Source organism: Ciconia boyciana, chromosome 6 (genome assembly GCF_034638445.1).
Source record: "Ciconia boyciana chromosome 6, ASM3463844v1, whole genome shotgun sequence".
In the NCBI taxonomy this organism is placed as follows: Eukaryota; Metazoa; Chordata; class Aves; order Ciconiiformes; family Ciconiidae; genus Ciconia; species Ciconia boyciana.
In genome coordinates this window covers 19,002,426-19,027,098 of record NC_132939.1, presented here as the reverse complement: position 1 = coordinate 19,027,098, position 24,673 = coordinate 19,002,426, and the positions used below count along the sequence as shown (strand labels likewise).

The window sequence follows — 24,673 nt, the reverse complement described above, 5'->3', positions numbered from 1 at the left end:
TCCACAAGTAAAACTTTTGTTTCCTTTAACAAAGGAAAGGAAGAAAAATTCTTTAAATATTAAAAAGGGCTGTAATTTTGGTCAAATACAGAACAAATAATTAAAAACAAGAGGTATCAGGAAAAACAATTGGATAATAAGGGTATAGATTTTACAAGACAGACTGCATGCCATATATAGGTTAGTGAGTACAACAGGTAGTAAGATATACAACTACTATGTGCTTGGTCATTAAAATATTTTTAATCTGAAAAAAATGAAAAGTGTCAGGCCCTTACTCTGAATCTCCTTTTAAACTTGATTATGAGCTTGCCCTTACACATCCTCCTCAGTGTCCTCAAAGATACATTCATCTCTTCCATTACTATCCTTGCCACTGCATGGACTGATGGGACTCTAGAATGCTACTCTTGCACTAGGGTAAAGGAATTTCATTTAAGTCCCAAGTTCAGACTGCAGATGCAGATTCTTATTGCTAAATATTATAAATTTAAGAAAGTTATTTGCTTAAGAAGTGTAACATTTACACCTGCAAAAGAAGAAAAATCTGCCAGCCACTAAGTTGTTTTTTTGCAGTTCCTAATTCAGATGGGTCCGAAAGATCTGTGCAAAAATGCTTACTTGGGAAGGGAAACACTGATCAACTCTCTGCAATTCAGTACCCAGTACAAATCTAAACAAGCACACACTTCTGCACCCATGGAATATAGCTGGCTTTGACCAAAGGGATTATGTGTGGGAAATGAGGCTTGTAAGTACTGGGGATGAGGGGGTGCGACACCAAAGGTTAAACATGTAAAAAAAAAACCATGTAAAGCCAGATACATGTATTACAGGAAGACAACTATAATGAGAAACTTTAAACTAATATATCAGTTGCTGACTGGTATAAAAAGAGGAGAAAAGTGGAAAATTGAACATTTCAGAATAAATTATGATCATGAAAATTATCATCCTGCATTTGTAGAGTCACTTATCAGTCATGCTTTATATGATATACCTTCAGAGAGAAGACAATTAATTTACTATCTCAAAACAAATAATTGTTTTTGCAGATTATTCTGTACTTCTAAATTAACGCACATAATGAAACAACTTCTCTGAAATTAAGTGCAGAGTGAAAAATACCGTGCATGTCAATGGCAAAGGCAGCAACATAAATCATGTGAACACTGGCTTTTTAGGTGATCCTAACAAAGCCCTTGCCAAATTGGACTTCAGCTGCTGCTACTCAGGTTTTTGCATGACCCAAAATGTACAACAAAAAAAAGTCCCTCTAGACAAATCCCTGGCTTAACCCTAGTCAACTATCCTTCAAAGAAAGGCAAGAATACTTCCCCCCAGTCAGAGTCTGGACCTCCTATCTGAGGACATCAGAACATTAACTAACATTTATATAGCACTTTCGGAAATTCTTACAGCGCTTTGGAAAAAAGCCCTCAATACCTGCAACCTGTGTCATCTCAGTGATTGTTACAGTCATTAGTTGGAAGAACCCAGGATGAAATGACTATAAAAGCAGAGCAGATAAAAGGAAACACGGTTTGGAAACAGAATCAAAATCTCACTGCTGTTTCTGTCTTTCTACATAATCGAGGATAAGACATGCAGGGTACCATCTGTACTGTGTATTTTCATTGTATTAGCTAAGGCTTAGCAGTGAATGTGACGTAAAACTCTAGTAAGGCCAGAATACTGGACTTTCAATATCAGATAGCTGGTAGCTATAAATGCTGGACTCCCCAATACTTAAACGGTTTAAGGCCAGGAATGAGGAATCTGCTACATCTACCCGTTAGCTCATGTCTTCCGCTTTGGTATCTCCTTTTCCCAAAGTGTAAAATGGCAATAATGACACTTCGGGAAGCACTTGGACAGCCAGAAACTGAGAATATACAAAGTCTAGGGTTTTATGAGTTGAAGTGACTCATGTAAAGCCAAGCACCAAATGAAAGAATAACATAATTTGGAAGTCCTCAGCTCTCAATTCAAACCTCACTGCTTACACCTCATGCCCTTCAAAATAGGTCTTACATGACAGAAGCTGCATTTCAGATCTGAATAACTGCCCTTCATTCTCTCATCTTGCACACACACATACTTTCTCTAAAGATTTTTGTTGAACAGGGAGCTCAGCTCTGAATGCAAAATTGTAGGCAAAGCCTAATTACAAGATTCTTACTTTATATGCTACCATTCTCAAGTCAGAAAATAAAATTTTAAAACTGTACACCCACCACTAGATTTCACTCAAACTTTGCACAACTGCTGCCTGGCCACATTTCTGGTTTATTCAGAAGTAGTCCATCTAGCTTATGCAATGGGAAAACCTACAATCCAAGGCAACCCCTAACTCCTCACTTACATAATTTATCCCATCCCTATATGCAGTCTTATGTCCTAAAAGCGTTTAGCCTAGAAAGCTGATCTTAAATGCCTTCAGAGATATGGTAATATAGTTCTTCAGTAGCCAACAGGTGATCTGGGAGAACAAATCTTGCTGCGAAGACCCAGGTTAGATGAGAACACCAGTTTTTGGCTGAAAACTCTGAATAACCAAGGATCAACTTGGTTTAAATTTGAAAAACTGACTGCCAAATTAATGAAGTCACAAAACTTCATATGACAGGTTAGAGTTGCCTCAAATCACGTTTTTCAGGTGGTATCACCCTTTCATTTGAAAGGCTCTTGAGTGTTCCTGGAAAATTTTAACCATCATCAGTTTAGCCCCACATACACCCTCACATGCGCACATGACGGTCAAATACTTTTTTTCTTCAAGCATATCTAAGGGTACATATCTCATATAGCCCACTCTTTCCTCACAACAAGTCTCTTCTACCAACTTATCCAGCTTACTTAAGATTGCACTTGTGTTATGTTTCCATTCTTTATGGATTCCATCTTTACTTCTTCCAGGATTTAAAAGGAATACTAAGACTACAGTCATATGTTTTAACCTGTCTAGTTGTATTTACCCATATACTTCCACTAGAGCACAGCTTCATTAACTTCGATGGGTGAAACACAGGCCTGGCAATCACAGAGGTTGGGAACTTATTTTCAAGAGGAGATTGGGTACCTGTTTGAGCCGCTCCTTCTATACACATACACTTTTACAGAATTTCAACTTACACACTGGGGATCTAACCTAAATCTTGGATGTGCTTTATAAGCACACATCCAAGTGCTTTATAAGCACACTGTTTAGGGTCACAATCACAGAGTTGTTAGTTTGCATTCATGATTCAGAAGAATTAATTCAAAAGCCAATTATTAGACCTACTCTAAACATAATTTTAGATTCCCGACAGATGGGCTGAAGAGGGCAAAAGAAAGCCTGTACAGCAAATTGAGAAGGGGATTCTCCTTACATGCTATTCTGGAACATCTACTATTTATCTACTGCTTTATTATTGTTGTTGTTGTTTTTTTTTTTTTTGCTTGGATTTTGAATCCAAGTTAATGTGCTTTTGCTTAAAGTTACTAAACTACAGTAATAAAAGCAGTCTTGCCTACAGTGCTGTGAACAGGACGCAAGCAAAAACTATACTAATTAGCATACAATTTTCAAAAGTCAATTATCACATCAATTATCACAGCCATTGACATCTCTGCAATGTGGAGTATTCTCCAATTTTAGACAGTGAAATGGGACAAAAATGGATTAAATTGCTTAGGGTCAAATAGTACAGTGTGATGCTGAGTAAGAGTTTAAACTCTCCAGTAGCTTGAGTAGCTCATAATGGGCCATTTTCACACTATACCCTTGTCCAGCTGACACCATCTTCTGTCAGATGTTTAAAGAGATAGAGCAGGCTTATCTACCAAGAAATGTTAACATTCACTTACACTGTGAGTAAATCTCATTTCTTTACCTTAAAAAAAAAATGTTACGGACCAATTAGTAAAAAATGTCTGTCTGTATCTTCGCAGTCACATAAATTAAAAGTAAGTAAAAGCATAAAGAATAATCAGCACCTATACCCGTCTTGTCTAGAAGCAAATCCAAAAAATACTAAGACGCAGTACAGGTTGTCCTAAAATTGCTTCCAGTTCAATAATCAAAACTTTAAAAAGTATATAGTCAGAACAATTTTTAAGGGATCTCCCCAGTGTAATAAGTAAGGGTTTTTTTCCCTGGATTTTAGCTGCATGGTACATACCCAAAAAGATGTATGTTAAAGCAATTTTGGGCATGCAATGTCAAGCAACTCAAGTTTCAAAATGCAACAGTTAAAGATTGCAGGCCTTGTTGCACATATGGATTGTAAACCATTTTTTCCAGTGATAATTATTATACTATTCTCTTCCCTCCAAAAAAGAAGAGATTTCATATACTGTTGCCTATTAAACACATTGGAAAGTAATTTCTATATTGCAAAACTCTATCACCTTCAAATCCTGGAAGTGTATAAAAATATGCAATTCTGGATCCATGGCAGACCTCTGCCTCGTGAGCAGGCACTGCTACCATGCTCAGTTTCAGTACGATATGTGAGCATCTTTACAATGGCATTTGCTCTGCTAGCCTAGACAAGCAAGCTAGGCAGAGGACTGATGGGTTCAGCTCCAGGTGATGAAAGAAGGAAACCTCTAATAACTGGAAACCTTTCTGCCTCCAGCAGAGCTGGCATTTCTTCCCCTACCTATCCAGCTTTCTCCTTATCTGTAATTTGCACCCATAGTCACTCTATGATTGCATTTAACCTTTATATTGTACTATCCTTTACATCTACGCTTCAAGCTCCTGCGCCAGCACAGCATCCTTCAGTTTTTCAGGTGCCCATCTGACAGCTGAAAGGGCCTATGAAGAAGTAGTGCAAAGCAAACTTAACCATGCATGGCTTCATCAGCTTTGATCTGCCTTTTGCTCCAACCTGCAACCCTCATCTCTTTCTTCCAGCTACTCCAAATTTCTTAAGGAAAATCTTTAAAAAGGTTAGCAGAGCTCTCCATTTCCGATTAAAGTCAGACTCAGGGAGTCACCAGAACAGATGCTGAACTGATTGCTGTATTCCCAGAACACCTGTTTACATTCATATTGAGAGCATCAAATGAGCATCGTGCTTTAACCCCACACATTATTTACAAACCACCTTGCACACCAACAGCTGAAACCCCATTTCTTATTTTAAAACTTGGGCTAGATCATCATTCAGAAAAATCATTCCTGTTCTATTTTTTCTTTCTGACAAGTAATTCAATGAAAAATTATACTCTGTTGATATAAACCACCAGACTCTCCACATCCTAGTACAATAATGGATTATCTGCTTGTTTTAGAAACAAGAAAACCTCACTACATTGCCATAAAATAACATAAAGCTCAGCTCAGAGCAGTGAAAGCTAGAAAGGGATATTATTGTACTTTTGCTGTTAACCTATAAAAACATACTCATTTCAAGTTTAAGTGATGAAAAGTTTTATTCTTCCTAAGTGGTAAAAAAACGAGGCTCTCCAGTTTTCTATGAATCATTACCAGGGCACAAGCCAGTTTTGGTCCTATACCAGACATAATAGTTCTTATAAAGCTTTGTTGCAGGTTGTCAGCATTTTTTTTTTTTACAGCATTTAATTTTCCTCATACACTGCACTTAAGTAACAATATATACCGAAGAATTTGGATAATCAAGTGAGATGCCTTATCTCTACCTCTGAAGTTGCAAGTGCCAAAGAAACAATTATACAAGCACCTACAAAACCCAGGGCCAGAGTCCTTGCCTCACCCCTTTAATGTCTGCCTCTTCCAGTTTCCCCTACCTCCCAAAGAGTGATTTATATTTTATACTCATGACCAGATTTAGGGAATGTCACTGCAACACTTGGACATTTGTTAATACAGGTCACCATTTTTGATTAAATTACTGACCAAGATAATTTCAAGTCCACATACTACAAAGTTTTCCACACACACACACACTAGAATCAAGCTTATTTTCAAGGCCATCTTTTCCTTCTCTTCCACATATTTTGGCGCAATCACACAAAAACCCAATTGCTTCCCTTAAGTGTATCACTGACCAGCAACCCTGCTATTGCAGAGTATTCATGACAACAAAGAGACAGTTCATCCTACAGGTCAGGCATAAAGCAATAATGTGCTATAAGGAAAACATATGCATGTGGTTTTGCATGAATCTTTTTACATAAAATTCCACCTTTCACCTGCAGGTATTTTAACAAAACCCCATAATTTTGCTCCTCAAAAACTCTATGACAAATTTCACAAGCTCCACGAAAGCATACATGTGCTCAAACAGGAAAAGCGACTGTAGTAAGTTTTGACTAAGTGTATTAGAAACACTTAAGTGTCATAATCTTTAAGCTATGTTTTGTCCTTCTCTATAGACAGTGCAAAAAGATTCAGTTTAGAAGGTCTTTTCCATATATTTTCTCATGACAGAAAGGTGAAAAACACTGCCATGAACTCAAGCAGCTTCTTGAGAAGATGCTTGAGTATAGGTGCTTCTTTTTCAAGTCTGGCTCAAAATTGTACTAAATCACTTCCTGTGCTCTTTCCTCGTATCTAAAGAAAAATATGCCCTCTCTATGTTGTCATATTGCACTGTGATCCAATTACACTACAAATCAAGAAAGGTTACAAAATTTCTGAAGTTACTGCTGCAGAAGCGACAGCAACCTAAAATCCTAGCATTTACAAAAACAACAAAAGACATGCACAATAGGAAAAACCACTACTTACTTTCAGCAAAGAATCGGTGATGACTCATTTAAACGCTGACAAACTACTGAAATTCCTTTTCTGGCAAGCTACTGCTCTATGAAAGGACTAATGAAATTCAGGGAAAAAGCTTGCAAAAGAAAAGAACATGTCACACTCACCATAAACTTATCAAAGAATCCATCTTACCACTACTCAATCCTAAAACATTTAAGTATTCCGCCCCCCCCCAACAACCACGTGTAAGGTAATGAGCTGGCACAGAGATCAATGTTATCCATTATTTATTTCTCCCTCAACAGCAAGATGCATTTAAACCTGTAAATTGGTATCTCACTTTGCAACACTATGTAGCTATACTCTGTGCTATGGAGTTTGAAATACATACTGCAGCTGGAGAACAATTTAACCTGAGCACAGATAACCTGCACTTCCCGTAATTACAGATTCAAATGGTAGCTGTGTGCAAAACCTCTGAAATAATTACAGTCCTTACTGATACACTGTAAGTGATGATATATTGAGTCATTTAGAGGGAAATGACAACAAGACAAACCTTTCAGCAGTAAAGATGTTGCTGTGGAAGGATCTACTTTTTCCATTACAAGAAGTTTATAATATTCATATGGTTTTCAAATTCAGAGTTATTGATCAACATGTAAATTAGAATTTCTAGATTAAGATTTCTGTCGGTTAGATATATAGTCTTTCAGCTATGTAATCCTACCAGGGAACTGTATGAAAACATTAGGCTAATGTACCAAACAAGTACAGTGAGGAACCTGAAAATTACTGTTACTTTATTGACATGATCCTCATTCCAAACTTGAGCCTTCTACTCTTAGGTATCATGCCCTCATTACCCCATTAAGTTTTAATCAAACCATAAGCTATCTGTGGTGATCTCACCAAGAAAGCTGCCAGTGCACGTACCTGATAAAACAATTGCTCTGGAAATGTCCTCTCTTACCAGAAAAGACCTGCTACCACTCAGTTCTACTAGGCCTGTGAGTGCTGCCACTTAATGCACACTCCACTTCCAAGGTCAGTAATAAGAAATGTACCACCACCTTTATACGGAATATGCAGTAAACATTTCAGGATACTCTTATTTTTCATTTTCATTTTTTTCAGAAGCAGTAAGTGAAGGAAAATAGCTCAGTTGTGCATAGAGTCTAACTTTCTCTAGAATCAATGTCTTGGCCTTCTAAAGAGCATTCTTTAGATGATAATGGCCATGAAATCTTGCGAGGAGTCATTTATTGTGTGCATTGAAAAGCTCACTAATAGGAAGGAACTGCTTCATGACCACATTCTTTGAAATATCTTGAGAAATTAAGTTGAAACCAGGTAAGTTTTCATACTTACAGGACAGCACACAAAGCAAAAACATTCACCATTATCTGGCTGGTTATCCTTAAAAATGCACAACAGGTGATGCAAAGAATTTTTACTGTAAGGTTTCTCTGGAGGTATAAGAGGCTCTTATAGGAAGAAAAGATGGGTGGTGTGATTAGCTGACATTTCCATTCTGAGAAGAGTACAAAGACCGTGCCATCCTCGTAATCCAGAAAGGAAGAATACTGTTCTCCAGTATTATAACACTTACTAAAGCCCACTAAAAGAATAAAATATCCCATCTCATTGGCTTTACTAAGTGAGAGAAGTCACTGAGGGCAGCATAGTCCACTCATAACATCATCTGACCTGACTGCAACAGACTCCACCAAACACCATGCTGAAGTAACACACAGCTTTGTTACAATGTAAACACGGCAGCATCAAGATAAAATTTAAGACCAGCTGGCACCATTCTTTCTATAAACCTTTTCTATTTCAAAATCCCTAGTATGCCAAGAGCTACAAATTTAAGCACCTCTTCCTACCAGGGGAAAAAATCCAAATCACTCAGATGAACCCCTGTAACAACCAACTAAAATGCCCTCACACATATAAAGCAGTAAATGGAAGGGGGCTTAGGCCTCGGACGAAAGGCTGTGCACCTCCGAGTGCAGCACAGAGGCTCTCCTTATCTGCCTCTCATCCTTAGCAGTACTGTGACCTACAGAGCAGTGATGCTAAGCAGCTCCCCTCCTCCAACCCTCCTACGTCTCAGACATTTCCTGTCTCCACTGGCATTTATTTTCAGCCCTCAAGATTCCTTTCTATATGTTCCAGGAACCCTCTAGCCATCCTCTGTCCAGATGGCAGACTTCAGATGAAGGGAACAGGGTCCTGGAGAGTCTTTCCTTGGCCTGCTTCTCAGCAGCCTGCTGGAACTTAGAGGCAGGCTGAATCTTGCACAGACAAGGCTCTGTTGCACTGCAAAAGCCCTTCTATCCCTCTCCACATTATTCCTCAATGCCCTCTTTGTCTTCAAACAAATTTGTCTTAAATCTTTTAACAGCCTCTGCTTTCCAGGGGCATGCTTTATACAATCTACTCCCTACAAAGCTGCAGAAGGCCAATAAAGGGGCAAAGGAAAGGGGTCGAAAACAACACTATAACAGACAACCCGAGCCTCAGTTATTACTACGTACAAAGCAGATGCTATTTTGACAAGCAGATGCAGAAGAAAAAGGTAGGCGATAGATTTCAGTCCTGTTGATCCCTGTCATCTCCAAGAGAATTCTGAAACATGACAGAAACACAGTAGTTTACGTACTCAAATTCAATTAGGTCCATCATCCTACAGTGAACCATTTTCAAACTATGACTCTCCTGGATAACTGGTCCTTCTTAAAGGCCTACACGGTGTTATCACCGACACCATATATTCACATACAAGTTTCAGAGAATGACTTCTATCCGTTTGGTTTGCGGAAGTCAAAGTTTTGCCAAAATAAGCAGAAAAATGCAAAAAAATTTTTGTTTCCAACTGAAGCTTCACTGAACAACGGTTTCATAAGTTTTAGTAAGATTTATTCAGGATTCCTTTAACTCTATTCATATCAAAGGCTATGACATTACTTGATTTATTATACATATAAATGAAACAATACTTCCAAGAGCCAAGAGGGTTTAAATGTGAAATAAAGCTGGATGCTTTAGAGTAGAATATATTTAGGCATAAACTGTTCTGAAACCAAATGCAGTAAGCAAGGACCATTCCCCATTTAAAGACTAGAGCTATCAGGAAGATTCTCATATAGCTCTTGGCTAGAAAGATTAATTTAGGAAATGAACTGCAAGAGAAAAGCTGAATTGCAGAACTTCAGTAAAACCCAACTGGGGCAGGAAAGGAGAAGTTACAGAGAAGCTGCAGCAGCACAGAAAACTTACCAATTTCAGGTAGAACTTTAAAAATCCAGCATCTCAAAGGAAATTATCAGAACAGTGAAGTGATGGGAAAACTAAGCAAAACATGGCCTTGTCCTCTGATGGTTAATTTAAAAAAAAAAAAAAAAAAAAAAAGCATCTTCCTTGGTGGGAAAAGCAACACAAACTAGAGGCAATATTACGCATTGCAGTGCCACTATCACACTTGCAATGGTGTTTTTTCAGTCAAATTCTTGTTCTTTAGGTTTACCATTTATTTTAAACATTAAGTCAACTATCTCCTTCTGTCCCTTTTATCATTTACATTTGTCATAACACTGCCTATAAGAGGATATCTTCAGTCTCATTTTGACCAAAAATCATACAAGAAATATCTTGCAGAAAATTCACCACTGCTTTATGGGATAGTTTGAAAACCAAATGCTATAAATAAGCTATATTCAGTACCCTGGCCAGATTTTTATCATGCATACTATATTTTTTCTTTTCCTTAACATTTGTACATTGTTAGAAACCAGTCTTTTTCAGAGATGCATAAGAGATTCATAAGTAATTTCACATAGTTCAAACCCTTTTCAGGTAACTCCTTTCATTTAAGGGGTGTGATCTATTTGCTCGTTATGGTAATATACTAACTGCATGATGATAGCCATAGCTCCTCCCAGAAACACTTGGGATTGTCTAATTGAGATTTATCTGCTCTTATGAAACATCCATTGTGTGATTTACAGTCATTTACTGTGTAATAGCTGTAGCTGATGAACTGGTTTTTAAGTTCCTGTTTTATCTCCTCCCTTCTTTAGTTTCTCAACAGATTAAAAAAGGTGTAGCTTCATCAGGAATTATTTAAATTCAATTTATACATCCACAACCACAACCAATGGCTGGCTACTACTAGAACATCACCTAATTCCATGAACTGAAAATCTGATCCAGAAATTATGTATATTTCAGGAAATTATGTATACTTCAGTTAAAACTGAAATCAGTTATAGACCACCTATAAACCTTAGCTAATGTGAGCTAGCTAATAAAACATAGGTGGAGTAAGCCAGCTACTAAAATCATAGAAAATTAAGTCCATCAGCTATAGAGTCAATGCAACATAAGGAGACGCAGTAAACCATCCCATTATGATCCGAGACATCCATCCCTTACCACTAGAAAGATGGACTGTCTTTACTTAAGTCCATGGTTTACTAACCAGACACTTAGACAAAAGCTAGAGACTTGTGAGGGTGGTTCACAGAAAGTAGACTGAAATCCAGCAAGTATTGTGCGAGACATTTGGCCTCTGATCTGAAGCCATGCCATCCGATAATACCCTTGGCACTGAGCTTTCATACTGACCTTTCCCTGATTGGCTCCCTAGCCAGCAGGTGTCTGAAAAACTTTCTAAGACTGGGGGGGGGGGGGAAGATACAATAATGCTTTTAAAACTCATGCAATTAGTCATGCTTTAGAAAACCTAGCAAACATTCAGAATTTAAGTACACAAAGAAGGCCAAGGGAGCAAACTGACTGAGGAAAAGTGGAGGGGAAAAGACAATGACTGCAGTAATACTTGAAAAGACACTTAATCATCTATCAGGATATGCTAACAGAGCAAAAGAACAAATATGAATGAACACGTATTATGATTAATGGAGATGACGACTGCTTTATCTGTTAAATTCTACATGTTGTTGCTTTTAAAGTAGGATGGGAAGTGCACATGCTTGGTCCAGCAGTTACAGCTAAGCTGTAATAGACTTAGGAGTGAGTGAATAGACAAATAATTTTGCACTGACTATTTTTGGCACAGTAGTGGCACACAAGAGGTTGCTGCATTGGAACTTAAGCATTACTTCCACATACCTGTTTTCAATTCTGGTTTTAAATCTAAGATCAGTCTAGTGCTTAATGTGTAATGACCATTCTCCTTGCATCACAGCAAAGAGTTATCTTGGAATTCAGCACAAACAACTCTAATAGCAACTGTATCACAGCCCAGGACAAGAGCACACTAAGAGCAGGAACAAAAGGGTAGTTTATATTGCAAGTCTCTCAGTTTTATGAGCATCTAGGTCTACCAGCAACAAGAAAAATAATGCAAGATAATCATACAGAAGATGGGACAGTAATCCTATAGAATAGTAAACTCGAAAAAAGCAGATGCTGAAGCCACAGGCAGGTTTATTATAGCCAGCATCTATCTTCCCAGTCATGACATTTTCCACATCCTAAAAACTCACTGTATTCACCCTTCTCTTTCTGTAAGCTGCACAGGATTTTTCACACTGATTTGAAGCTAAATAAATGGCTATGCTGCATTTCTTTCGCATTCTATTCTGAAAATAGGACTTGCAGAGAAAAAGGACCATCAGGGAATCCAGCTAAATAGTCACCAACTGCCTATTCCATTCTCTAAGGGTGGTTAGGCTACACTTAGCCCCTTTCCATGTGTATTCCCCGGAAGCATCTGGTTTAGGTTGCTATTTTGATATCTTCACAACAAAGTTTGTTTAAATAAAGCAACTATGATATTTTGGCTAATTTTGGTATTTTGGCTAAATTTGGCTAATTGGTAATTTGGCTAATTTTGATATTTTGGCTAACAAAATCTTTGCTCCAAGACAGCCGTATTCTGTTACCAACAGAGGAATGCCTCTGAACTGTCTGCTGAGGGTGTTTTTGTCAATAGGGCATTGGCCTGTGTAATATAAAAAATAAATATTTACCCCTAGAAAATATACCCTCAATATCCTTAGCTTCATTATCTCCACTCACCCTGAAACTCCCTGTCAAAAATCACTGTTTCTGTAAAGCTGTGTGGGAAATTAGTAATTCTTTATCCAACTCTACAGACAGTCATTGGAGTTTGGAACTGACTGCTATAGAACCGCTCACTGTTACAAAACCTAAGGATTATGCAAACGCTTGCATCTACAATATTTTTAAGTAAGTGATACTGCTATTGTTTTCAGAAAAGAAAGGTTATTTTCTGCTAGTGCTAGGAAACAGAAGGGGTGGAGTACTTTGAGAGTCTTTGGAAACTGGACATCCACGTTTGCAGAAGCAGTGGGAGGGAAGGGCAAGAATTCTTGCCCATAGACAACCACATGTCCCACAAGACCTGGGCAAAAAAAAATCCCATGATTTCAAGCTCGCTCCAACACCCTGCTCATATTACTTTTTTTTTTTGCAAGTCAAATATCTGTTCTGAGATTGTGGTTCAGAAGTCTAACCTAACGTTATATTACAGGGAAGGGCTCTTCATAAAACTGTCCAAATGGCTACCACATCTTCCATACCAACAGATGTATCTACTCAGCTTGTAACGATCTGATACTTAAACATATTGCACAACAAGAATACCTGAAAAAAACAAGAAGTAGAACCAAAAGAAAAATAAATTTACACAGTTCTTAACATGTCAAGACTGTGATAGCATCTGAGGGAAACTGAAGTTTAAAGAAGAGTTCTTAACTTGGATCTGCAGCAAATCCAGTAAGATGCAGAAGCATTACAGACTGGTTCAGCCACTGGCCTACATGAAGCCTAAAAATCAGTAGTAGTCAGTCTGTGCAGAGAGACTCTTAACTCATTGTAATTAGGCATAAAGAACTCCTGCTTTTTATTGCATTTGCCATATGCTATTTTCTGTTCCTAAAACTGGGAGAGGATCATCAGACGGGGGGTAGCAACATCAGAAAAGGGAGAAAGTGCGTTTCTGATACGCAGTTTCTGTTCCAAGTTCTTAAGGTCCTACTTGTTAACCTAGGGAGACTCCTGAATCACAAAATGAAAAATCATAACCAATTTCTTATCTCTTGCTTACTAGCAGACCACCTGCAAAGCATGAAAGAAATAAACACAAATAATTTACTTTGAGAAAATGTTTCACAACCTTCAACTGCAACTCCTCAAGTCAAGCATGAAGTGACAGCATAGACCCTGCAGAAAGTACTAATAAAGTCTCTTGGTCTACACATATTGAGAGTAACATAGGAGTTTACTGAAGAAAGGGGAGAGGGAAAAAGTACTCCTAGAGAGTCACCAGTAAACTGCTTCTATCCTCAAGTTTTGTTTCATACAAAGAGATACAGCAAACATACATTACTAACATTTGTTATGATCAGAAAAGGCTAGCTTGAGGCAGAAAAGCTGGACAGGAAAGACACTCAAGACTTTGGTTTCTCCCTCCCTGCTGCTACCCCCCATCGGGTCCTTCTTCCCCCTCTCCATCCAGCTAAGCTCTTTCTTTGCCTGCACAGTACCAGCTCATGTCCACACATGTCTGTGCTCGTTAATGTATTAAATTGTCTTACCAGCAGCAGCCCAGTGAGCAGATGATGAATTCCATTCCAATAAAATTAACACTAGGGGATTTCCTACAAGATGGCAATAGAGTAAAACACAGTTCAGATATTCAAAGAAACATGGGAAGCTCAAGATAACTGATTGCTGAAACACAGCCTGAAATATTGGTAGCACTTTTCCAGGATTCAGCAAGATGCAACCTCTGGCAGGCAGAGTGAAAAACAGAAAAAAGTTCTCTTCTAGAGAAAGGGTATACATAGCTCAATTCTTGAAAAGACAGCTGCGCAAAAGAAAGGAAAATGCTTTCTGCCTTTCTTTTATCTATCTGAATAGCTGTTATCTAAAGTTTCCTCCTCTTCTTTTAGGGTAGGACTGTTTAAAAAAAAACAAAAAAAACCTCCTCCCAATAAATGAAGATTTAGCAAGCATTCTGATGATGGTTTTCGCTATCTAGTTCTGCCTACCTTTGAAGTCGGTTTGGAAGCAAAGAAAGAGTAATTCCAAAGAATAAATAAGTAATGAGGACTATTTTTTCCAATCCTCCCTTTCCTCTTTTACATTAATTCCAGTGACTCAGACATATTAGAGAGTCCAAAATATCTGTTGAGTCTGTTGTTTTTTCTAAAACCCACCCACTTTCTTGAAAAGCATTGAGATGGTCGTTTTATACCTGTTTTAAGAGATTTCATAAACTCCATTCATCTTTCTGCTTATTAGTCAAGAGGGAAGAATTCCCAGCTGCAGAGCCTTAAAGCTCCACCTTGTGGAAGATGCCTATAATATACAAACAGGCTGCAGAGGGAAAAGGCTTTAAACAGAGCTTACAATTAATGTGTTTGACATTTACACTTTGCATCAGTCATACAGTAAGACAGCCTCTTAAATGCATCCTACCCCAGTAGAAAAACAAGCAGTGGGGGATTACCAATAAAATTAAAAGCTGGTTTTATTTTGTGGCAATAGGATAGTCATCCTGCTTTGAACCAGCAGATAGCACCCACAGCAGTCCTGAGCAGGTCTTGCTTTCACCGTATTTGCTGGCTCCTGTACACTGGACTTACTCTATTTGTACGCAGGAAAACAGGGAATTACAGACAGATTTATCAGGCCAAGGGGCAGACAACCAAAGAATATAGCAACCCTGCCATTAAGAATAGATAAATGACTAACAGAACTTCATCTTGTGATACTAGATTGACCATAATTTTACATAGGTATTCTGAAAGCTATTCACAATCCTCCTCCAGCCATCTATTACAAACTCAACTCAATGTCTGCATTCAACCATTCCTAAAAGCTTGTATTGAGAACAGCATAGCACAACTGTATGCTGCCTATGACTACGCATCTAGTGGACTTTAAAAGAAGCTTGAACCAGTACTGCCCTCTACTGCAAGAAGAGCCTGCACATGAAAATTGTAGCAACTCTTATAGCATTCTGTTTTTCTGCTTCATTTATGTACCTCGTTTTTCCTTGTTTTTCCTTTTTCTCTGTAAGCCTTTAAAATATTCAGGGTTCTGCTTTACCATGTTTTTTTCCTGCTTCCTCTTCCCCAGGAGGGCTACAAAGGCATCAGATAGGTTTCTAAGTTTACATACTATAATGCCATGCCAGCACATATAGACTCCAGAAATCAAAGAATTGCTGCACTAAAGCACTGCAGACACAGCTCATGTTTTTAGCAATGGAAGAGCAGATAAACAAATAAAAAAGAACAAAGTGAGGTGTTCAAAAATAACCCCAGAAAAATTAATTCAAAATTTTCCTTTGTCATCTGCAGTACACCAGTCATACGACAGCGTCATGTGATGTTCTTCTGTAGTAAACACAAGATACTTAAAGAACGTATATCCATATTGATTCAATACTTTGAATTGTCATAAGTAGTAATTGATTACTAACAGTAATCACATTACTTTCTCCAATACAAATCTTGCAGTGTTTCTGTTTTCAATCAGTTGCTCCACTTTGATATTTAGATATTTCTAACAACCTGAAACTCTGAATAACTTAAGGATTGAAATATTGTACAAAATCTGGAAGTGGCGGACTTTTAGCAACATAAATATAATTTGGCTGAACAAAATGTTGGCTTGGAACATTAAGGAGCACAAAGTTTGCACTGGTTGAATGCAGTGTCTCTGAACCTGTAGAAAAGATGTAAGCATGCCACTCAGAACAGAGGAAAAGTACATCACTTCAGAAGCATGTCAGTTTTCTGATGCCCAGGAGCTGGGAAAGCCTGTACCTCAGCCCCGAATCCCCAACGGGCAGCAGCCACCAGAAGCTTTTCAAAGTCGCTGTGAGGACATTGCATGCACTTCAGCAAGTTTCCACAGCTGGAGGCTGACTCCATTCCCTCAAAATCATCCCAAATACCCCAACCTCACCACAGTGCACCGACCTCCACAGGAGCGCTGGCATCAGCTGGCTGCAGAGGGAGCCCGCTGCCCGCACGCCTTGCGAGGCTGGCCCTCAGGTCCCCTTCCTCGAAAAGGCAGTGACCCTCACGTCACACGCAGTAATCCATAGTCCAGTCTCGCTTTCACTTTTCAGCAGTGATCGCACCGGAAAAAAATAAAGAGCGATTACTCAGCCGGCAAGGAGAAGAGGGCCTGAGCCGGTGCTGCATAGTACCCTAACCTTCGAATATATTTATCAGAGTGCATGTTAAACTCCACATATTAAAAGAAGCGCTTGTTTTAAATAACACTGAATATTTTGTTCTTCCTGTTCTCTGAGCTATACTAGCTCCAACTCTGAATGGCCTCTCACTTCACACAATGCTTCTGTGGGAAGAATACACTTTCTCTTTTAAAGAAAATAATTGAACACATCCTGGGTTGTTCAAGGCAGATCCTGGTTGCCCCTTTTAGTACCAAAACCAAAAAAAACCAACCAAACCAAACCAAACCAAACAAAAAAAAAGGCAGCCTTTCACTCTGGGGTGGGGAGGGAGTTCATGGCCTCTATGAAGTCCTCTATACCTTTTCACTGTTGGTGGCTGCTACCCAAAAAAGAGCCCAGATACAGTAGAACAAAACAACATTAAATTTATTCATAGATTTTAAAACCAACAGAAGAGATTAAATATATCCCACTACATAACCTGAACCAATTGACCTCACCTTTCCACACTGTGGTCTTTAAGATGAAACTATCATGTCTTTATTTAAAAAAAAAAAAAAATCTCACTCAAACAGCCTTTATTCCAACACATAGAAGCATATCTTAATTTTTATAGTTCATGGAGCAGGACCAAAATCACCGATAACAAAAACACTATGTATGGATGGGAGGCCAAAAGCCCATTTGTGTATTAACAACAACTAAGCAAAGACCTTAAAAAAATGGCATGCCAAAGCAAAAGTATCTGCCATCACTGGCATGTGAAAATCCCTTGTTTAAATTCAGCTGTGGTAATTCCTCTCCATGAAATCAAAGCTTCAGTCTAAAAATGACATCCAATACATAAAAGTTTCAAAGTCACTGTTCTTGTAGTCTAACAGGAGCTGGTGGAAGGCCAGGGCTTATGTAAAGTTGATAAGGGGGATTCAGGCTGGAAAGCGGAACATCTAAACAAGAATTACTGTCCTTGGGAGTAAAGGACATCCTGAAGAAATATGTAAGCTAATTAAAATGTTTTGGCAACCATCTGAAACAACTACTAGAAGTGTGATAAGAAGCACTCTCATGCAAACTATCCTCATTATAATACTAAAAGTCACACCCCTCGAGCTGGAGACCCCGGCCCAAGCAGAGACCCCTCACCTCTGAGTGTGTGCAGAATATTAAAGTAGTACTGTAGCTTTAAACTGAAATAAGAGAAATGTAGAACAATAGAAGACTGCTTGGTGTAATTACTTATGCATATGCATAACTAGACTGTATAAATACTGTACCCGTATGACCAAACTTTGTGCTAGCTTTGTGGAGCTACCACCTAGCACTCATCTCTGCGCAGACATGAAATAAAAATACCTCTGCCCTGTGTGTATATTGGTGTCTCGCACACTGGGTAAAGGACCTCACACTTGTGGGATAACATTCTCACTCTGACCCGCATATGAACCTGCCAAAAAGGCTACTCATCTTGAACTATCATATTTTACGGAATAATCTCCTTTTGCTGCCTACCTTGCTTCAGCTATGCTTGTGTGGAAAAGTCAGGTGTGGTGGTTCAGATTGGTTTACTCGCAGCACTAATCACTGCATTCAAGAATCGACAGACCACCTTTCACTTATGGAAAGGTATACTTCATTACCGCAGAACTGAAGGAACACACTGAAGCTGAGAAAAGAAGGGCCTTTTGTAAATTTTTTTTTTCTTTGTTTTTAGGAAAGGCTATATATAGCACTTTAAAAAACAGATGCAGCCAAATTGTTCCTGTAACAGTAGAAGCAACAACACACCTAGCCTAGTCCAAGTCAGTCTTGTTGAGATAAAACTGCATCGTGTTTCTAGCAATTTCTTCCTTAGAAATCAAAAGCGTTGCAGCTAGATTATCTCTCTGAAAGCCCTGAGTGCTGCCACATGCTTTGTCACTATAGAATTATCTTTCTGCTTGGCAGCGTCATCATGCTTTATCACTCTTTTACTTCAGCTGCCATATGCTTAGTTTCTTTGGCTGGGAGATACTATGCCTGCTGAACCACTTAGTCTGCAAGCATAAGAAAAGCATCCATCGCATGAAAGTGCTAGCAGGAACTGATATATAACTTTTAAAATCCACAACTTCAATTAGATTTACCATCCTACAGAATAAAAATTCATTAAATTCCAAAGATCACTCCAAGGAACCACAGGAGAGACCTGTCTGTCAACAGAAGCATATTCTAAATCCACTTTTCAGCACATCATCTCCATCATGAATAGTTAAAACACCAAAACTTCATAAAAATAAGGCTGGATTCAGGCTGCCAGGCTGTACAGAGGACTACATGCAAATGGTATGATTACAAGAAGAGTGTTCCAGATAATTCACCCAGAGTACGAGAACTGGGCCGAAAGATCGGAACCACAAGAAATTCATGCCCGTTTCACCTTACAATAATAAAACGAAACAAGTTTATTCATCTCCACCTTTCATAGAAATTACAGACCATAGAGACTGGGGACATGGAACAAAATGCATCAATTTGCCATAATGATGCACTCTGACAGCAATACACATACCGTGACCTTTAATCCATGTAGGCCTCTTCTGTATGTTTAAAAGGAAGTCAGGTTAGAAGCGTGGACTGTAATGGCAGATTACATGAGCCTCACTGACAAGTCTTTTTATATGTTATATCAGTTTCATATATTTAGTAACCGAAAACATCGAATAATTCTGTTGCTGGTATCCTGACTGATACTCCTTGCCCGAGATTTCATGCAAAGTGCAGTTATGCTTATGGTGTCTGCAGTTCTCAACTACAAAAAAGGAGGAAGACGGGAACCAAACACCATGCCGTCAAAGGAGGTTAAGCAGTTAAAAAAAAAAAACAAACCCTTGTTTGCAATACTGTGATAAAATTTGACCACTACAATTTAAAACAGCCAATCAGAACAAGCTTACCAAAGAAAACCATCTGGGGAAAATACTAAATGGTAGTTTCAGTCACTTCCTTGGAAAGTACTATTGATGCAATAAAGAGAAATTATAATAAAAGTAATGGAAAGTATTTCTGAATTTACTACTGATATATGAAAGTACGGAATGAAAGCGTTTTTCTCCTTAATTAGCACGCTCACTCTATCTGACCTTTGAGATCTTTCTTATGAAGCTTGAGAAGACTGACATATTCTGGAACCTTGTCCTTGTCCAATGCTAGAGAAAAATTGTTAACACATGCAGTTGAACAGGCAGACTAGTCCACGTTTTGAACTTTCACACCTACATAGATAAAAACTAAAACCTTAAAGCCAGCCAAAGAAGAACTGATAGCAGCAAACAGCTTTCCCACCTGATACAGCCTGTGGGGAAGGGTCAACTCCTGAACGGGCCTCTTAAAGAAAAGGAAATCTATGTTTTGATTTTCTGGGTAAAACTGTTGAGAAAGACATCAACACACACACAAAAAGGTAAACATATGTGGCCTGCAATGAATATGAAAAACATAAAGTGCCCAGCCTTTTTATGCACTAGGAAAATTTAAGCGTTCTTTTGAATGCACATTTATATTAATGATTTCCTGCATTATCTACAGCATTGCACACAGGGAAGCAGCTGGACTCTGGAAATTCAGCTTCTCCCTGCTGCTTTTCATCCTAATCTTACATAATGGACCAGCTTTTATAATGTGACTGCCATCCTTGTCTTTGGACTCTGCTTTTAAAGAGTTTTCTGGGTTTTTTTACAGTAACCTAAAACACAAGGTCAGTATCTCATCATAAAATCTTTTGTGTCTGGCTAATTGGCAATGTCAGCATTACATCCTTAACAGAAAATGACCTAATATCCATCTTATTCTGCATTGAAAGTAGAGGACTCCTCAATTGTCTTCAAATATGTGATATTAAACATACTGCACTTATCCCAGGCAAACAAACAGCCTTTGGGTTGCTGGGAACCAGTACTGTTCTAGTTTGCCTGGTTTAATACAGGATATCCACACCTGCAGTAGAGCGCAGTAGAGCACAATGACAGGAAAATCAAGTTGATTTTCAGAAGGTATTCTTTTCTCTGATAAAAAATACCCAGAAGCAACAAGACATTTTCACTATGGTTTTTTTTTTCCCCTAACATGGCTACAGTATATTTGATTCTGTAAATTATTTCATTTGAGTGATCATTATGACCCCTCAAAAAAAAAAAAAAAATTGTGTCAGACAGCAAGGCTGAGCTAATTAAATCCGGCATGCTTTACTGTTTCTGAAAAGCTCTGACCAGCTGACCAGCACAGTAATACTTCTCATCCACAGATATAAAAAAAAGCACTTTCCAAAACCTGTACTTTCCAAAGCACTTCCCCTGCTATTTACAGGGTACAAAAGCACACCCCCACAAAAGCACAGATGTCAAAGGCAGAAGAGACATAGTCTTCATTTCTCCTTACACCTTACACCATTTCTCCTCAAAATAAATGTCTTGCATACTGGCCTCAAAAATCACCCTTCAACCCTATAGTAAAGTTCATCAAGGTCCCAGGCCTTAATAATAAAAGTTATACAGGCAAACTTACAAGTTGAAAAAGAAACTAACACTAAGTTGAGTAAATAGAAAAACACTCACTAAAGCCACTGTAAAGATATTGTAAAACAAAATATTGAACAGATAAAAATGATTAACACTTTAATAGTCATCACTACAAAACCAATAAAATACGTTTAGTAACATTTTATCTATTCAGTTTATAAACTCATAGTGCAGGAGTCAAATACAATCATTAATCAGGTAGTCTCATCCAGCACAGCATTAAGTGCAGTCCAAAATCTAGAAATCAGATAAAAGTAGTTTGGATGTTTCAGAAAGGAGTTTAAGTAACTATCTCGCCTCTAGCATACCACATATATCCTGAGCTTATCCCAAATAAAATGAATCCTTTCCCATTTACTATTTCTCCCTTTCTTGTCCACAGACCACTAAGGGGGATATTTCACCACTATGTTAAAGGCCCCCCATTACCCTTTTCTTTCTCCCACCTTACGCAGACCCTTTACTCACATGCTAAGTACTTAGTTTACTGTGGAAGCTTTTCCCAAAGGGGTGAATCGTATTTTAAGGACATAGTCTAGCACTAATACATTTCATGGGAAAGTAATAGACTTAAGGTAAAACACAGAGACAAGTAGCACACTCAGTCATTATTACTGTTGTTCTGACTTCCAGGTTAATGAAACTTTAACCATCATGCATGCAGCACAAAAAGGTATATTAGTTCACATCTCAAGAGACTTATCCGAGCCTAACATAACTTTTATCGGTTGTGCAACACAGCTGCAATTTAGAGAGCCCCTTCACACAGCCACAAAAACTAATGCAGGAAGTCCTCCGCTTCCTCTTATTCTCATTACACTTCCAGAATTATACTTGCAAGAGAAGCGGCAGCATCCTTCACGTAAACATGTATCTTCTCGATTTGCTTGAGGCTGCACAATGTTCCTTTGAAAATACGTCACTAAGAGACCCAAAGCACAACACTCTCCATCTTCTCTATGCATGCCTGGGAAACACAATATTCACCTCCGAAGGTCGTTATGAGGAATACCATTTATAACTTGCTAAGCTTAAGAAGCTATACAGCTCTGCATAGCTGTCAATTTAGGGCAGCAGCTTAAAGACAGGGCAGCAGCAAAGCAAAAGGTGAGAGAAGAGTTTCCCCTTCATAAAGTTCTCAGTTCTCTTACAGAAATCTCACAGTCTAATGAGATGCATCTCATACATCAGGCAGTATTCTTAGTTGACAAGCAGAAAGATGGCTTTAAATTAAAAAACTGAAGCACAATTCATCTATAAGTCAGGAAGAGATTAATGAATATTTCAGATCCTTAATATTAGTGGTGGTCGTCTTCTTTAAGAAAGTTCTCAGCCCGAAATCACTTTCCTTTCTGAAGGAAACCACTTCTTTAGATACTGGAATCTTTCAAAGAATTACCTTCTCGGGGACTGCAAAAAATGTTTGTGAAGATGCAGTCGTCCACAGCAGAGGGAAATCACCCTTGAAAACCCTGAGTATGTACAATACATTTAAATAATGTATTATCTAACAGGCAAATGCATTACAGATTTAAAAGTTGATAGTGAAGATGTTTTTTTTAAATGAAAGTCAGGGTACTACGTTTTCCAAAGATAACTAAACACAAAAGACTTAAACTAATTTTAAATATGGTATTTGCTGTTATACTCCTCTTGTCAGACAAACATGTCCCAGACCACTGTGGAAAAATTATTAGTGAAAAATGTGTTCATAGTTATCATGTTACCAGTAAAGCAACAATAAGAAACTCAAAGCCTGAGCAACAACGTAGACGGAAATCTAAGTTGAAGTCACAGGACCTGAAAGTGTCACATTTCCTTCCCTCTGACTCAGGCCTGGAGACATTCTAGGCAAAAAAACCATCCAGGATGGTAAAGTATGCCTCTTTGACAAACCTGCTGCATCACTGTCTTTTTCAGAGGCTCCCTTGAAAATGTGGTGCAAGGAGGACATTTATCTACCCTGAAAAGTGAAGTGCTCAAAACACTGTTTAGAGCTTTCAACTGTAAATGCTGCCAGAACTCATCCAGCTTATTGTAATGCCAGATGTATCTTAAATTCCTGGTAGTGTTTCACAGATAACCTAGAAACAAAATACAACAGTATCTCTATTGCCAGCTCTTGCTTATTTTTTTAAATCTACAAACAAGCCAAGCTGAATTGAAATCATTATGTTTCAAAACATCATCCTCACTATCACTTATTTCATGGGCTACAACAGTACAATTATTTCTTATTATCCAGTTAATCAAAATATAAGCGTTTTTGACAGTGTGGCTTAGGAAAAAAGTCAGATTTTTGCTATTTCAGGGAAAAAATTCCATTTATAAAGTATAATTTTCCAGAAACCCACATAAATACATCTGTACAGCTTGTTTCTTCAAATGTTTGCTGTTAATTTTTCCATTTAGCTGGAATCCAAGAGTGCTTGGATTCTTCACTACTGTATACAATATTGCTTCTGCAAATTAGGCTATTACCCAAGCAAAAATTTCCTTGTTAGACTGAAGAGTACAAAATGTACACAGAATAGCCACTTTTAAAACATACTTTTGATGTGATTTGCAAGATTCTTTCTAGCAGCTGAAAACTAAGTTATTCTTCTGACTACTGCTCCTTCTTCGGTCCTACGACAGTGCTGCTACAACAGTAAATGTAGGTTATTACCCATAACTTAGGTGGTGTGCTAGCAATCTCTGTAGAACCAACACCCACAAAGTTTCTCCAAAATCAACAGGTGAGAACAAAGCTCGTATGGATAACTATATCCATACCGACCCATTGAAAATAAACTGCAGCCTATGTAGCCCAGTCTTACACTGGGGAGGGAAGACACACAGTATGAAATTCAACCACGGTCTGGAGTTACTGGTGGCATCAATTTCCTAATATTAAAGTGTGCTGCATTTTCTGATACCACAGTCTGTGTTAATACAAAAGTTATCCTGGGGGGAAAAAAAAGAAAAAAGCTCGTTTGTTCCTCTGCTTATCTAGATATTTATCATACCTACCAATGTTCCAGCCCTCTTACCAGCTTAATAAGATGCAGACTAAATATCTCAAGGATTTATATCCATATTCAAGTCTTTTAAAACTCATTTTATCAGCAGATCTCAATGACTTACCTGGGAGTTAACCACTTTAGAGATGGGAAATGAAAGACAAAAAGGAACTGGAGAGCCATGTCTGTAGTCACCTAGCATGCTCATGGCCAAATTCAAAAT

General features: G+C 38.2%; 1 protein-coding gene across 2 annotated transcripts in view; it reads right to left on the bottom strand.

The window, feature by feature from the left end:
• The window catches only part of MOB2 (MOB kinase activator 2), a 121,919-nt gene that overhangs the window by 69,172 nt on the left and 28,074 nt on the right, over positions 1-24,673 (bottom strand). The window contains exon 1 of one of the 2 annotated variants that reach the window (XM_072864859.1): positions 14,275-14,324. The exons of the other annotated variant lie outside the window; for it this stretch is intronic. Within the exon in view, the coding sequence (XP_072720960.1) occupies positions 14,275-14,309 (35 nt within the window). The 5' untranslated portion in view covers positions 14,310-14,324. Of the gene's footprint in view, positions 1-14,274; positions 14,325-24,673 lie in introns of those variants that run through there. 2 annotated transcript variants of the gene reach the window in all.